At 36.7% G+C, this 17,753-nt stretch overlaps 1 protein-coding gene across 2 annotated transcripts in view; it reads left to right on the top strand.

Annotated features, from left to right (window-relative positions):
* The window catches only part of LOC121949433 (glypican-6-like), a 150,370-nt gene that overhangs the window by 47,087 nt on the left and 85,530 nt on the right, over positions 1-17,753 (top strand). For both annotated transcript variants that reach the window (XM_042495118.2, XM_088083290.1), the window contains exon 3: positions 14,720-14,878. In XM_042495118.2, coding sequence (XP_042351052.1) covers positions 14,720-14,878 — 159 coding nt within the window. The remainder of the gene's footprint in view (positions 1-14,719; positions 14,879-17,753) is intronic.

The raw sequence follows: 17,753 nt of genomic DNA, 5'->3' as shown, positions 1-17,753 counted from the left end.
GAGTGTGTTGTGTAAGGAAAGCCCTGACTGACAAAAATAAAGATGTCCAGGGTTTTTGTTCAATACAAATTGACCAAAATATGTAGAAAATGAAAAGCTCTGTCATGAATAAATGAACTGTTAATCTAACCCTGACTAAACAATAAATAACTTTTTGATTAATTTCAGTGTCGCTGACAAATTTCCAATGACAAAATAATCACAAGAGTGTTACGTGAGTTGTCGCGCACTTCCGTGATCTGGATGGTTTGGTGTGAGGTGATCATTAATTTGAGCTGTCTAAAATCAGTCTTTTTCACATCTTGCCTTTCCGACAAAATCAAAATGTTTAATATTGTCTGAACTTTTTCAGTTCTGGCTCATGTAAATAGTTAAGAAAAGGTTGAGCTCTCTCCGGCACCAAACAAGAAGCAGCAAACTGGGTGGATAATAAACATATAAGGGACCCTGACGAGGCAACAAGATAATCAAGTCTCGGTTCTGTTGGAGGACATTTGTGGAGTTGAGTGAAAAAGACTGTGTTTTATTTGGCATGTATCTGATTCACCAAACAACACTCCTTTTAGTGAGAAATCCTTATTTTTTTATATGGTTTGCCACTCATTCCAACAATCACCCCCCACTAAAGTAGCGCACCTAATCAACAGAGGCTGGTGGCGAGTTGAGGTGACAAAATCCCACATGTAGAGTGTACATGTAAAAACTGTTTATCTTTATGGATTCTACAGATGCCAAATTGACAATAACTCTGTCGACAAATGACGTTTGTTATCATTCCTTTTTAGATTCATGTGTTTTTGCGCTTGCACTTGTTAATATGTCATCTTTCCTGAAGGGAGTTTAGCATATTATTTTCCAGCAGGAGCAGGATGGGAAATAATCTCAAAAGGAATTAGTAGTTTTACAAATAGAGACCCTACAAGATCCCCAATCTTTGTAAAAATCTTATAGTGTGTGACTAAAAAAACTCAGATTGTCGTTAGATGTTGGAAGGTGTCAAGTCTTAAGTCTTAAAAAGTCTTCAAAGTCTTATAGTGCATGTTAGGCATATTTGGAAGCAAAGCGTGGGACTACATCTTTAAAAATCATCCAGAATTCAGATGACCTTACAGTCGCCTTTAGGTGATGAAGTGATGTGACAAGCCAGAGAAGCTGCACTGACACTAGGAATGTTGATCTCATTAGATCTGAGTTTGAACCCATAAAAAGTTTGTTGGGGGGAACCATGGGACACAGCAGATGGCACAGCACATATGCTGTGGGTCTCTTTGGCCAGGTACACTGATGAATACTTCTGAGAGTTGGCCTACCTTCGCTGATATGCACCAAAACTTGGATGCACTTGCCATGCCATCTTCATATAGACTGAAAAAACTGTAGTGCTTGACAGATGAAATTATAGACATAGCCATGTTCTAATTGTGCCCATAGGGACATGGAGGTTTTAATTTTATTGATTGCATTCTATCTTTATATGCCCTCTTGCCCTCTTGCCAAGATGTCACATTTAATTTACTAGCATTTCTGTGAGAGGGACCACCGGAGCCAAATAGTTAGAGGCAATAGATAGGCAAAGGGTTACAACAAAGATAAATTCTATTCATATTTGCAGTCCATAAAAAAAAGTTATGTAAAATGCAAGCACATCTCTGCAGGAAGAAGGTAGAATTTAAATATTTTTTGCGGAGCTTCATCAGCAGTGATAATAAGCTAGCTGATTTGACTGACACTCTATTTGATTACAGACATGGGAGTGACATGAAGTAATTGCGACTTATGATCACAGCTTGTATAGGTGTTAATAAATCACCGAGTGCATGCGTAAACCTCTCTCATTTACATTTTTCACAGTTTTGGTGCCTGGTTAACACTAGTGACATAACATTAGTATGGATTGAATCGGCTTCGTGTTTTGTTATTAATATGTTAATGTGAGCAGGTTCCACCGCTCTGTATGCATGTTAAACATCTGGTGCTTGATGCAAAGCAAAGTTATGCATCCTGCTGTTGGCCCCGGACAAATAAAGGACAGGGAACGAGTTAGTACAGTGAGGTTAGACTGGGACAAGTCTCTTTGTTTATACCCTCACATCCCTCTTTATTCGGAGTGATTTGTCAAAGGCCAGCTTTGATACAAGGCTATTAGTGGGAAAAAAAAAAAAAAAAAACTCTCCCCTTGGCTAGTGGCTCACTCAGGATCACAGACAGCTTCAGGTGGAAATCAGACTTGGTACCATAGCAGCAAAAAACAAACAAAACCCCATCTGCATACGACAGTGCAGATCCAATGAGTAAAGAAACAAGCGATCCCAAAGCTGTGCTAAGACATTTACTTGAAGAACACTTTTGTTTTCACAACTGTTTCCACAAACCCGTCGCAACCCTCATGGGTCACACATGGCTCTATTTCGCTTTTTGAAAGATGGGACCGGGGGTGATAGAAAAGCTGATAAAAATCTTACAGCTCTCGTAAACTTCATCATAGAAAACATATTTCAAAATCTATACAGGCATCCAAAGTTCTGTGACGTTACGACAAAAATAACCAGCCCTGTTTTTTAATGGTGTGTCTCTGCATGTTTAGTGTGAATGAGAGACAGGAGGACAATTCAGCAACACCGACAAGCTGTTTAATGTTTCACCTCCGCCTAAAGCTACAGCTATAACCGTAGATTATGTGTTTATGTGCTGAAGTTGTGCAGTATACTTAAATGGTAGAAAGTGCAGAGCTGTATCAGTGCCAATTTACAGTTTATTTGGAGAAACTTGCTGACTTCCATAGAAAAGTAACAATGGAACTGTATGCCGCCAATAATGTCTGGCGGCGGACTTGAGGGCACCGCCAACTCTCATCTCCATCTACTCAGGACACTGCAGATTTTCTTTTATCCCTTTTCCCAAAGTTATGAACTAGCAACTTATGTGTACATTGACTCCAATATGGCAGAATGGAGCCAGTGTTCACAAGTGTGACTTAAACTTCCTATTGGGACATAAACTGGGTGTACGAATTAATAGAGAAATGTCGCAGGACCGTTTTTATGCCTCCATGCCAGAGATGGCTGTGGCCGGATGTGTAATGTTTTCAGGTTGTCCATCCCATTCTTGTGAACGTGAATATCCCAAGAACACCAAGAGGTATTCAAAATTGGCACAAACGTATCACAAACTTGGACTTGATGATGAACTAAATAGAATTTGTCGGTTAAAGGTCAAGGTCACTGTGACCTTGCATCCGTCTCATTCTTGTAAATGCAATATAGCTCAAGAACACCTTAAGAGGGGCGGCCTCTGGCTCACCTGCTAGAGTGTGCGCCCCATATGCCGAGGCCTTTGCTGTGGCACAGGTCTGATTCCAGCATGTGACCTTTTGCTGTGTGTCATTCCCTCTCTCTCCCACTGTCATTCTACAGCTGTGCTATCAATAAAGGGAAACATCCACAAAAAATGTTCTTTAAAAAAAAAAAAAAGAATGCCTTAAGGGAAATTCTTCAACTTTGGCACAAATGTCCACTTTAAGTCACGGATGAACTGATTAGAACTGGCTGGTCAAAGGTCAGGATGACTGTCACGTTTGTCACATTTTTGTGAATGTGATATCGAACTTATTTCAATTTGACACAAACATTCATTTGGACTTAAAAATAAACCAATTTGGTGACCTCACAAAGCATGTATTTAAGAATTCAAAAATGAATACTGTATTTATGACAACATTTCACACAGATGTCTAATAAGATACAAGGATAAAGTGATTACATTTTATATCCAAAAGGTCAGAGGTCAACATCAATTTGACATCATAATGTTCTGCAAAAACACTTTTCTGGCCATGACTCAACATCATTTCTCAGGAACAGAAGGGGGGACATTTGGTCAGATATTGAATTGGTGAAACTAACCTTGGGTGTCAACCTTGAAACTGTGTAGATTGTATAGATCTTCTGTGCTGCCGGGCTGACGATGTGTGTGAAGCAGCCATGTTTTCACAAACACGGATGTGAACGTGAATATCAAAACTGCAAGCACAACGTGAGTGATTCACGGAGGCAACAACAAGGCTGTAATTCAGTTTTTTTTTTACTTTGATTTTTTGGGATTTATACTAAAAAGTGAACAGCAAATGATATCCTTAATTCAATCACACCAGAAATGTAGTGCCTTTTCTGAAGGAAATGCAGTGTGATCAGCTGTGAACTTCATTGCTGAAAAAGCTTTGAGTGAATACGCAGCAAAATGAGAATTTACTGTAAAAAGAGCAGAAGTTTTATGTGTACTTTGAGATAAAGAAAAGGGTGGAAGAAAAATTAAAACGAGCAAGCAACAAAAATACTCGCTGTCAACAATTTGACTACAGTATGAATAACATCAGCAGTCCCACCCGTTACACTAAGATTAGCAGATGTCACTCTTGCAAACATAGAGAGGTACAGACGATGTCTTTCCAGTTTTTTTTTAGTATTATTTTTGTTCCACTTACCTTGCCCTGTGTGTTTCTCAAAGACTCCTGCTGGTGGTTCAACTCCAGTGTGATGAATTATTCAGTTACTCCAAGCAATGAACTAAATGCAAGTTAATGTCCATTTTTAGATATCCAACCTTTTAAATTTCATACGAGGCAAACCTGCCAATAAATAGAACACACATGACATTCAGAAAAAAAGCTTCTCTGCCTTTTCAAATGTAGCCTATTTTTGAAAAGACTAAACCCCCCCAAAAAAAAGAAAAGCAAAGTCCAGGAACACCTTCAAGGAGGCGCAGAGAGACAACCATGCCACCAAAATTAGGTCCAGAAACATTTTTATGCCAAGTAGGTTTGTACATATAAGGAGTTTAACTTGAGGATTTGGTGTATGACAATAATCAGAATCAGAACTACTTAATTGATCACAGGGGGAATTGTGATATCTTGCAGTTGGTTTGGTGTAAAGCACAGACTTGTAGAGATAAGAAATAAGAAATTGAATATGTTAGAACATAAAATAAAGATACAGGCATTAAACTACAATGTTTAACACTATTATGTAAAATATTTAAAAATGTAAAATCTAAATATTATAAGTAAGTATATAAAGTGTGTAAAAAGTGTAAAATTGCATATTGCTACAATACAATTTATAATATGTAAAGTTTTAGAAATATAAAAGATTTGTATCATGCTACAATGTGCAGCACAATATATATATCAATAGAATTAAGATAAGGCATTTAAAATATGTGCGTTATATATTAACCCTTTGAAATGTGGATCCACATCACTTTTCTTGTGCTGCATTCAAACACCTTCACAAGTATTTAAACCTTTGAACCCTGAGCAAATTGGCTTTTGTTTCTTTTGAAAACACAAGAAAAAAGAAGCAATGAGTAACTTGGGAAGAAATTAATTAATAAAAAACAAAACTAAATGAATAAAAAGCTATGGAAAAAAATCTAGTGACAAATGTCCAAAAAAACCTCTCCAAACCATATCTCAATTATATATTTTAACATATTGTAGAATTATTTTTTTTGTAAGCATTTAAAATGAAAAAAACATTTTCTTTCTTATTTTCTTCCCATGTTTTTGAAAAAGAAAACAAGCCAATTTGCTCAGGTTTCAACAGGTTAAATATGCACTCAAGAGTGGTGTTGGTAGTAACAAATGAGAATACTGAAGTAAATTGCAAAGTTGAATAATTTCACAGAGTACTCCTGCAATTCATTTATTGTACCTATTATTGTAAAGTTAAGAGATTGTTGCAAATAATTATTGTATTGTAATTAGTAAACACACTAAAACAATACAATCACAAAAACTAAAATAAAAATGAGAAAAATAAAATAGAAAATGGAAAAAATGAAGGAATATGACAAATATTCGTTATATGCACTATATATATATATATATATATATATATATAGTGTGTGTGTGTGTGTGTGTGTGTGTGTGTGAAATTAAATTTTATCCAGGGGTTGTTCAAAGTACAAAAATAATAGACTGCATTATGTTAAATCTTGCCTTACAGAATACAGTAGTCCTGAGTATTTGAAATTATTACGGAACAATAAAATTGACATAGGTGTAAACATAGTCTGTAAATAATGATATAAAGATATCTTTATATACTCTATGGCTGTAAAAGGAAGGACAGTAGGGTGTGACCCATGTGACCCACGTGATCGTGGGCCGCCCAGGAGGGGCGTGTCGGCGTCTGTTTGAACGACAGCAGCCTGAACACAGTGAGGGTAAACCATCATGCATCCATGGGGTAAACCAGAGCGAAGTCGTGCAATATTAGTGTGTTGATAGCAGTTTTTAGAAGTAAAGGATCACACCAGCATCTATATAGATGTATATGAAGTGACATCTGTAGGTATGTGATGCGTTACGTGCTGTTCAGTGTTGCAGGTGACCCGAGCGAGCTAGAAGGCGATCTAGCTTACAAACTGACGTTAGCTTTTCTGCAGGTTGTGTGTGTTTGTTCAGGTCAAGCTAAGGTGCAGAGCTGCGTGCGTTTGTGTGCGTCGTGCTTTGGATTTGTGCCCCAGGCCGAAAAACACGGACGTAAATGTAATTTATTCAAAGATTTGATTGACCCGATTTCTCCCAACTTTGCATTGTTGGACTGATAATTAATGATAAACAGAATTAAAAGGGGATATCCGAGGTAAACAGGCTGAAATCCGAAGTTTAGGGAAATATTGCAAGTACATGACAAGTTTCTTTTTTGGATATTTTGAATATGCAAATAATGCATTACGCAACTAATTAAAGATGCGCTTATTTGCACACATTTCCAGATCAAAAATCTGAGTGTTATATAAAGTCGTTTCATATTTTTGACATATTAATTTGAAGAGTTTTTACCCAGAGGATTTTGGATATCTCTGATTTCTTTATGTATTTATTTTTTATTAGAAAATAGCCTATGTCAGCTGCCTTGTTTTCAAGGAATGAAATGTTGTATACATCAGGCAGTAAATGATGTGTGAACAAACCCCTCCATAGAAACCTTCAGATTATAGATAGAAATAAAAATGGTGTGGTGTATGTAAGAGCTACTGAAGTTGAGACTTTTGGCACAGCATATGAGGAGTAAAAAATACTCATTTATGTATATATTGTATGTATTGTAAAACTTCCATACATTTTTAGACAAAAAATAAGCCTCAGAGGTTAAAATTCTAACTTAGAGATATCACCATGGAACTTCCCTAGTGGATTACTCACATGAAGACAATTGTACAGTACATTTTCTGAAGTAAATATGCTAATGAGGTATTGTCTAATTAAATATGAGTTTTTGGCCTACACTTTAAGAACAGAAATATAAACTAAAATAAGCACCTAAATGTGCATTTTAAACCTGAATGACAGATGACTGCCTAAAATCTCGAAACTGATGTTTTAACTGGAAATGTAATGCTTAAGTGTACAAAATAAATAACTGAATGAATAGATAAAAAAATAACAGGCCATTGAAAAACCCATATCAGTTGACCCCTACTCCTCACAAGGCTGCGTGCAGACAGTGCAGGACTCTGAAAGTACCTTAACATTACCATGGATGAATCATACATTCATACAGTTACTATTATTATACATGATGACATTAAAATACATGCTTGCATGCATTTTAATGTCACCATTTTTAAATTAAAATTTTAAAATACATGCTTGCATGTATTTTAAAAGTCCAGTTTTAGTCTGACTAGTTTAAGACTGACTAACACTATAATTGGACTATAACTTGACTCTTTCTTACATCATGTAAATGTACTGACTGACTCTAATATAGATATATATTTTTTAAGGCTGCTACAATATGTTTTGCTGCATCTCATCCACGACAGTACATTGCTCAGCTTTTCATGCCTTTAGATTTGGTTTATCGAAGATGACAGCGAACCAGCTCGGTATATAACATAACCACATTGGAAACAGAAAGGTCGGACCACGGTGTTTAACTATATATCTTTAAATGTTACAGTTATGGCTGAAAATAACAACAGAAATAGGCACATTTGCCCATTTTACACGTCTCTACAATGATTGCCAGTTGTCTGCCTGAGAGTGATTGTTGTTTTTCGGGCAACAGGGATTAAGTAACCTTTCCCGACACTGGTGATAGGTGTTAGGTGTTTGCAGGGATGTTCCAGCTGGTTGCACACATGTGTGTTCATGCAACTCAAGCTTCCCCCCAAAGAGTAAATGGACACAGCAAGTTTCAGCCGGTGGAGGGGAGTATTTTGATTTATATTTTATAAAGACTCAAAAATAGTTTATTGGTTAATTTCAAGCCCTATGAATTTAGCTTGTGGGTTGACTCAAAGTAATCTACAGTGTTTGTGCTCATCATAAAGATGTAACATATCACCAGCGGCTCAGCGGTTAATGTTTTTATCATAGGTCTTTGGTTAAAAAGAATATACTCTATCGGGTCTTTGGTGCAGGCCTTGATGGGATAAATTAATGGCTGGTTTTGGTCCTTTTTATGTTGACACACTATAGAATAATACAATAAGTACATTTTCTGTTAAACCTTTATGTGACACTGCAACAAAGACGCAGCAGTTTTCTTTGCTGTAAAAGAACTGTCTGACCCGTACTCCATCCTGTCTGTTGCTAATGTGCGGTCTGCGCTCCACTAGATGAATTATCTGTGAAGCCACAGTGCTGCTTTAACCTTGGCGATGAAGGTTGTGGCACTTTGCTGAGTGGCGAAGTCCCTTGAAAGCTCCTTCCCATATGTTGATGTACGACAGTCTTGTTTTTAAGTGATATTTTTGCTCTGTTGAGACTGCTGTAGCACGCAGTAGGTTTGTTGTGTCGAGATGGATTTTTTTCTTCTCCTGACATATCTGATGAAAAGGCAGCACTCAAAATGTGTAGCCCGAGGGACTTGCTGGTAGACGGTGTGATATTAATGAAGTTCCTGAATCCATCCATAACTTGATTTTTAAGTAAGCGGTGATTGGAAATACAAATTTCAGTTGCTTGTCAGTCAGTCTTTGCAGGCCTGATTAGCAGTGGATGTGTGAAAAGAAAGCAGAGCTAAGATGTTGGAATTGTGATCTTCACAGAAGGCCTTATTCCACCAAACATCTGCAATGGGAGGTCCACCTGGATGTTCCAGTGACATATTTGCACTCGAGTCTCCCTTTCTTCTCAGATCAAAGCCTTTTTGTGCAGATGCATTGCACACCTCAGATTATGACTGTGTAGAAATGTCTTCTTATTCTGACTTTTACAGAATGTTCTTGTTTATCGGAGCCATGAAACATACTTTTCTGGCGAAATTAAATATTCTCCATCCACATGCTTGACAGCACCCACTGCCTTTGTGAAACGACACAGAACATTAATGGTCGCATGCATTTATAAACAAGCTGCCATGAGATATTTATAACACATTTGGATTCCATGCAAAGCGCAAACACCCATGGTGAAAGTAATGAAACAATTTAAAAAATCAAATTTCACACCATATAGAGAGTACATAAGACAAGTGTTTTCTCTTTTCCGCCTTCTGTTTAGCTCTGTGCCTTGTGTACCAACACACACAAAGATGCTCCCTCGCTACTTGCCATTTCTTAAAGCCTGCAGTTAATCTGTCTGTTGAAAAGTAAGATTTATGTTCAGTTTATGGAGAGAAAAGAGAAATTAACTGCACTGTTGTTATTTTTCACAAGCCTTTGTTGCTTTAGCTAGCAACTCATTCTTCCTACGTCTCTCACTGCCCCCAGTGTGCAACACGTACACAAACACCCCCCACACATGCTATACAAATACTGCTGTACTTACTGAACATCATTTAAATGAAATTATCAGCACTGCACGCAGTTTTTCTGCTGTATTCTGTCAACATATTTTAATCTTAATAAAGGGCAAACATAAATCATGTTTTCCTGTTTATGTTGAGAGCATGCCCTGCTAAACAAAAAGTAAGAGATGTTTTTTTATGACTTTTCTTACCAAAAATGTGTGTGGTTGTGACTTTGTCACAGACTGTAGTCACTGCATGTGTTTCTTGATCTGCTTGGATCTGCATACCTTGACAGCACATGCTTGTTTACTTTTTTTAAAGTCATCAAAAGTGCAAAAGACTTGAATTGTGAATGCTGAATATTTACATTCACAGGGTCGCAGCTTTTATAGACAGCCATTGGTCTTGGGGCTGGGAATCAGCAGAGTCCCCACGATATGATATTATCACAACACTTATGATACAACTACAGTTGCAGCAGTATACCGATATCAGTGTCGACCGTGGTATGAAAGTTCGAACAAACCAAAAAAAACCATATGTTTTCATCCCTGTAAGTATAATCGCAACTGCTAATACTAATAATACTTATTGTGTAATACTGTAAAGCTGTGATATTTTCTGAGATGGTTATGGTAATGGGAAAATGCAATACTGTTGCAACCCTAGATACAACATTATTGAGATTTTAAATTGGCTATGATATGCTGAGTATGCTTGCGATAACATATATTGAGATATATTGGATTTATTATCTTTACCCCCCCCCCCAAAAAAAAAAAAAAATTAAATCTGCTCCTCTCACTTCAGTCATTTTTGTTGCAGCAAATTGTATCAAGCAGGCTGAAGAAGTTATTGATGTTATCATTTTAGTAAGATACCACTGTACGTCCTCTTTGAATTGCCACACAAAAACATTGCCATTCTATGCTGTATCGATGTTTTTTCCCCCACCTCTGATTGGTCTCTACTATATAACTGTGTGGAAAAATTGTTATGGAAAATTTGAGCCAGCCTTTTGAACTTACATGTATCTCGTGACCTTTTGAACTTTGATGACTTAGCCTGTGTACTTTGCACATTTCTGCTTTTATGCTGCCACTGAGTTGCAACACAAGAGGATGTTTGACAGACTGTCAAAGATATGATCTGAGATTAAGAACTTAAAGATGTCAGAGTGTAGTCAGCTGGGTGGAAACTGTCTGATAAGTTTGACAGGACACACCCTTAGTTTCACCTTCCCTTGTTTGACCTTTTACAGTACAAACACTGTATAAATACTCTTTTGTGTACACGCCCTTATATACAAATGCTGCATTTACAAACTCGCAAAGACATTTTGTGCTGTCTCACTGTATTGGTCTCTCTTTGACAAATATATTTTTACAACACAAATAATAGTATTTTTAAATCATGTTATTTTCTGACATCCTGGGTCCACAAAAAGCTGGTGTCCGTGATACTGTATGTTTGAACTTTTTGCATCTCTTTCTCCTTGGAATTTTATTTTTTTTTTTGCTCGTGGGTGTAAACATAACAGTGCTGTGTGCAGTTCACTTATGACATATTACACAAATTCTAGGGGTTGCAGTCTAAGTCTTCAAAATGTCTCATGTTGCCTTCTATGGGCGCAAATTTGCAAAATGATCTCATGCTCATATCATTTTGTTGCTCACTCAGTGTGATGCTCACCAAGTGAAATCCATTTCTTGTTCTTCTGCTGTGCAGGCTGTCTGTTGCTGCATGCAGTGAGAATTTTACAGCTGCCATCTGCTTACAGCTGCTTGTCTGATTGGAAGTTCATGCTGATTGTAAATGATGCACATTAGGTCCACCTTTTTCTTTTTATTGAAAATTGAACTCAGATTGTGCTTTGTGTAGGGAAAAAAATATAGTCATTATGGATATGCAGGGGACAATCTGTGAAATATCATCCGTGTAAGTCATATGACTTTTTGAGACATATAAGTTGAATATTTAATGACTATATATATTATTAGTTAGCCCAACATTTTAATAACTTTGGGTGGATCTGCACTGTAGACTGAAACTGAGCCAAATTCAGATGATCCAACTGATCCATTTACTGTCTCCTAGTTTATTCTTACATGTCTCATTTGTGTCTGAAAATTTTATCATTGTGAATGGAGCCATAGCCCAAAATAATTGTATTAGCACTATGCCTCCATGCTGTGTTTTATGTTTTTGAGATGTCCATCTGTCCATTCTCCTGAATGGACAGATGGACATGTATTATAAATTTTGGTGTTCAAAGGTAAAGGTTACTTTGACCTCACGTTTCCCTTTCAGGAATGCTTTGAAGAAATGTCCTCAAATTTGGCACAAACGTTCTCTTGGACTCAAAAATGAACTGATTAGATTTTTGTTGTCAAAGGTCAAGGTCACTGTGACTTCATAAAGACACATTTTTGGCCATGAGGCAAGAATTAATATGATAATTATGACAAAATATTACACAAATGTCTAAAAAGATAAAATAACGAAGCAATGATATTCTGTATCCAAAAGGTCATAGGTCAGCTTCACAGTGACATCATAATATTCTCCAAAAACACATTTCTGGCCGTTATTTAATCCCATACCGTATCTTTGGAACAGAGGGGGAGACATTTGGTCAGACACTGAATTGGTGACACTAATCTTGGTGTCCACCTTGAGACTGTGCTGACTGTATAGATCTTCTGTGCTGTCGTGCTGACGATGTGTGAAACATCCACGTTTTAGAATTTGTAGCTTCTTCATATTTGAAGCACCGTCCACTGTGATGGCTACATATGCGTTTAGATAGACATGGATACAAACGGCAACTTGACTGGTTGGCGAAGGCATACGATTGTGAGGCATTGATTCTAGTTTTAATCAAGTTTTCTTTTAACTGTGAGTTAATTGAATCCGACATAGTGAGGGATCAGTTCGCAGTAAACCCCTCCACCCCATATCAGTCTCATAAGATTTCCTGGTGGTTAAAAAAAATGGCGCTTTTATTTTGAAAGTAGAAGTAACAGGAGACTTCACTCCCAGTTCAGATTCGGTTAAATGCAGCTTGCCAATTCCCAGACATTGACTTGCAGATTGAGAAGTGCTCAAATTTGTTTTGTGCTCTCTCAAAGCTTTTGTTGTCAATATACTTCCAAAGATTTTAGACTGTCAAAAGGAAAGAAAAAAAAAGCTGTTACAGACATAGTCTGCTTTTTTGTGGCTCTTTTAAAATGGCTGCTTGGGGAAATGAAATGATGTAGATCATTAACTTTTGATTCACTTCAGTATTTTCACAATGTCATCAATTATGGAATGCGAGAGAATATTTTAAAGGAATGTAATATCTTTTCTCCCCACTGACTTCACTTTGATAAGCCCTTGCCAGTGGTACCTCTTATTGTCAGTAGAAATGAGAAACACTACCATTGTTCCTCTTTTGCACAAATTCATGTTAAAGATCCTACATGGCACAATCCATTGTTTTTTTCTGAAGTTAGCCGCTCATTTTCTATACAGAGAAAATGAAAGAAAATATGCATGTCATATTTAAAGTGGAGATAAATGGTCACTGACAGGAGTTTTATGTTGGTGACGCTTTAAATGTCAGTTGGTTTGTGAGCTACAGTTCGTAAAAATGTTATGTTGAGTCGGAGTAACTGTATAGTAACTATAACTCATTGTTAAAAATTATTCAAGTGTTCAAAAGGACATCTAACAAACTTATTCAATGTGCTAATTTGAGCATATTGAAAAAATGTACACAGTAACCTCTGACATCACAAAGTAGTTGTCAATAAATCACATTTTGGTTGCAACCTTATTTTATAACTGTTTTTTTTATAGTGCCATGTCTTAACAGAGAGGCCACAAAATTTTACGTAAACAATGTTTTTGATTTTGCAGGGTATTTACGAAGTCTGATTTTGTCTATGGTAAAAAATACATGTCAAGCTAAATGTAACTGACTGTTAATGAGCTTCATCATTAGCTATAACTGTTTTTCATTTAGTTATCTCAACAAAATGCATCAACATCTGATTGTAATTTTTTATGTAGATCAAAGTATTGACTGTGGAATGGAAGAGTCATGAATAAAGAAGATCCAGACAGTAGAATAGCTTTGTATATTTTGAGGAAGAATTACAAATATTCAAGTCATGTCAGGTAGAGCAAAAAAAAACGAGGAGTCTTCTGTGTGACTACTGATTGGTCGTCTGTGGTTAGCTACAGCTAATTAAATCTGCAAGTGACAGTTGTCATTTCTGGTGAAAAAAAATAAATAGTTGCCAACTATAGAAATTCAGTCCCTACTTTTGTCCACCTTGGTCTGAGATCGAGGACCCATTGTTTAAAAAAATGCGTAATTTAATAGAATTAAGAATTTCGGGTTGTAGATCTGCCACAGCTATCTTTTTAAACTGCACATGTGCCCTGCATGAACAGAAAGCTTGCCAAGCATCGCTACAGTAGCTAAGTGGGGATACGGCTTAGCAAGCTGTCAATTTGAATGCACTGCTGCTAATTAAGACCTGATGCTGGGTTTTTTGGAACCGCAGTCCTGCACATTTTTTCCGTGATATAGAAGACTAAGTGGAAGACAATAAAGTTAAATACTGTTATCAGCTCCAATGATTATGTGTCCAAAATGGGAGCTGGTGCTGTAAAAGTTTTATTGAATGGTTGTGTAATCTTTAGCAGACAACCTGATGGGAGTGAAAGCTCTGCATGTGTTACTGAATTTTTTCAAATTACTTCTTTTTAATCACATTTTTTTTCCCCTGCAAAAACACGAATTTAACCCAGAATAAGGGAGACTGGTGTGAAAAAGGAAATTATTAGTGTTATTAGAGTTAAATCTTTTAATTTTATATACTCAAGTCATACTCAAGTCAAGTTAAAATTGTTAAGGCTGTGTATAGTTATTGTCACTTTTAGCATGGATAAAAACACAATTGTTTTTGTGTCTTTTTCAGGTGAACATCTTCGTGTATGTCCTCAGGGAAACACATGTTGCACCCAGGAAATGGAGGACAAATTTGGCCAACAGAGCAAACAGGACTTTGAGAATCTGGTTGATGAAATGAGTCATGAATTGAGAAGCACCTTTGTTTCCAGACATAAAAGATTTGATGGTAAGTCTTTTTTTGCTTAATGCTTTATGCTGATTAATTTTCCTATAATTCCTTTTTTATTCAGCAGTTTTAATGGTCATTCACCGTTGAACAAAACGCTGCAAAAAGGAAAATCAAAGGATTTAGGCTATGTGTTAATTTGAAAAGGTTCACTGTTTGTAGTTCTGTAGCTGTCCTCCCTCAAGAGGAGACGAGATGTGAAAATCTCATTAATATGCCTTGGAGTGGAGAACCCTCTTGTTGGATTAGACAAACATGGCTTCTTGCACAGCAGATTGACAGCTTGAACAGCGGTACAGAGCCAAACTCTGCATTATTAAGGCTGTTTGGTGGTCTGGTGCTGTGTGTGATCTTGTCGTAGCCCCATGGTGACTGTCTTGACCATCACACATCCACTGAGCTTCTGCTATGGGAGGGGATGTACTCATTACTGAACCAGACTCGGTGTACCTCTCCACCTCTCCCTGTTGGTATCCTTCTCTATGGAGTCAGCTCCTTCTTCTTACAGTTTAATGAGAAATAATAATCCCTCCAGCTCCAAACATTATACGGTGTGGGAAGCTGAAGATTATCACTGTGGACAATGTTGAGGGGTGGTGGAGATGAAAATTGTCAAGCATAGCTTACCTGTCTGCATAATCAAACAGTATATTAGGAATGCAGTTTCTGAGTTATCACACAGAAACATTTAAAGATAACTGCATTTAAATTCTCTTTCTTTCCAACTGAGTGGACAAAATTGAAGTCCTCTTAAGAAAAGTTCCCCAATGGATCATTTTATTAATTAAAGAATATTGGATTATAAGGCTTTCTTAAAGGGACAGGTCACTCAAATTTGAAATACATATCTTTCCTCTTGTCTGTAGTGCTATTTATCTCTCCAGATGGTTTTTGTGTGAGCTGCAGCGTGTTGGAGGTATCAGTATACTACAGAATAAATGAGCTTGATTTAATTATTAAATAGAAACTTCTGTCAACCGCAATGCTGCAGTGCTTGTAGATTGCAACATGTTGGGCATACAATAGCTTTTTATTCTGATGATTCTGCTTTTGATGTCGCTGCTCCTTGACTAAAGAATAGCCTTCTGCAAAGGTCTTAGCACACGTTAAAAGCATCTCTAAACTTTAAGCTATTTTGTTTTCTTTGGCTTTTCTGGATTTTTGTATTTTGTGGTTTCTGATTTTCTCTTTTCTTTCTCCTGTAAAGCGCTTTGTATCCACAACTTTGGAGAGTGCTGTATTGGATTAAAGTGTTCTTATAATGGCATTGAAAAATAACCCATGATTTCAGTCAAGGTCTCTGAAGTTTGATGGTTACATAGTTGCAACTTTGCCATTTCTTCATGATATAAAAGCTGGAAATTTTTTTAAACTAAACATTCATCAACTACAGAAAGCAAAACCTGATCTTGTGTTTTAAACACAGGGGTTTGTTACATACACAGCATTTGGCAAGGGTTGCCCTAATAATAATACTGGATCCGTTTTATGTGTCTCATGACTCTTATTGCACAATAAAGAGACAGTTTACCCCAAAATGAAAACTACATATATTTCCTCTTACCCGTAGTACTATTTATCAGTCTAGATTGTTTCGGTGTGAGTTGTTGAATGATGGAGATACCAGCCATAAAGATGTCTGCCTTCTCGCCAATATAATGGAACTAGATGGCACTAGTTATTTTAGATAATTCAGACCTTGTTGTGAGCAGTTTCATGTATGAAATATTTCCTTTTCTTTCCTCCCACCAAACTAAATCTGCTAACTTTATCACCGTGCAGAAGGAAGCGTGTATTTACTCATGAACGAGAGTTATGGGACAGCGCAAGATGAAAACATTAATGTCGTCCTCCTCGGCTGAGCTGTAGCATTAGTTAGCTCATTGGTGCTAGGTGAACTAGCAGTATTTTCAGGCTTTCCTTTTTTGCGGTGATATGGTTGGCCTGTGCAGTTTGGCAGAAAGAAAAAAAACTTTCTACATCAAATTGCTCACAACAAGATCTGTGGATTGTCTTGAGTAAGCTGTTAATGATTTCAGGAAAGAGACATTGTTTTTCATATTTAAGTTTTGGCGGTTTGAGCATCAAGCCAAATGCCATCTAGTTCTATTATATTGGAGAGAAGGCAGAAATCTCTGCAGCTGATGTCCCCAACACTCGGCAGCTCACACCAAAACAAAACAGCACTAGAATATATGAATTTTGATTTTGGGGTGAGCTGTCATTTACATTTTAATAGGAGTATACCTATGACACTATCCAAATACTGTATATGTAACAAACCCCTATGTTTAAAATGTAAGATCACGTCTTACCTCCTGTAGTTGATAAATGTTTAGTTTCAAAATGTAAAAGTTGTAATCATGAAGAAATAGCAAAGCTGCAACTATCTCACCATCAAACTTTGGAAACCTTGACTGAAATGATGGGTTATTCTTCGATGCCAGACTTAATTTATTTTAGCACTCTCCAAAGCAGTGGATACAAAGTGTTTTACAGGAGAAAGAAAACAGAAGCAGAATTGTCAAAATATAAAAATCCAGAAAAGCCAAAGAAAACAAAAGAGTTTAAAGTTTAAAGCTGCTTTTAATGTGTGCTGAGATTTCAGTCAAGAAGCAGCAACATAAAAAACAAAATCATCAGACTAAGAGGGCCCTTTTTGCCCAGCAAGCTGCAATCTATAAGCATTAGCATTGCAGTTGACAGAATTTTCTATTTGATAATGAACTCAAGCATATTTATTCTGTAGTATATAGATCACATTTAGTTTGATTGAGACATAATCTTGTTGTTCTGTGTCATGGTTTCCATTAATAATAGCATAAAAACAAGCTTCCTGCTTTCATGTAGTAAAACATGCATATATATATATATA

Source organism: Plectropomus leopardus, chromosome 10, assembly GCF_026936395.1.
Source record: "Plectropomus leopardus strain MGB_pleo_1.0 chromosome 10, ASM2693639v1, whole genome shotgun sequence".
In the NCBI taxonomy this organism is placed as follows: domain Eukaryota; kingdom Metazoa; phylum Chordata; class Actinopteri; order Perciformes; family Serranidae; genus Plectropomus; species Plectropomus leopardus.
Note: the sequence above shows the minus strand (reverse complement) of the source record. Positions and strands in the feature narration are given on the sequence as shown.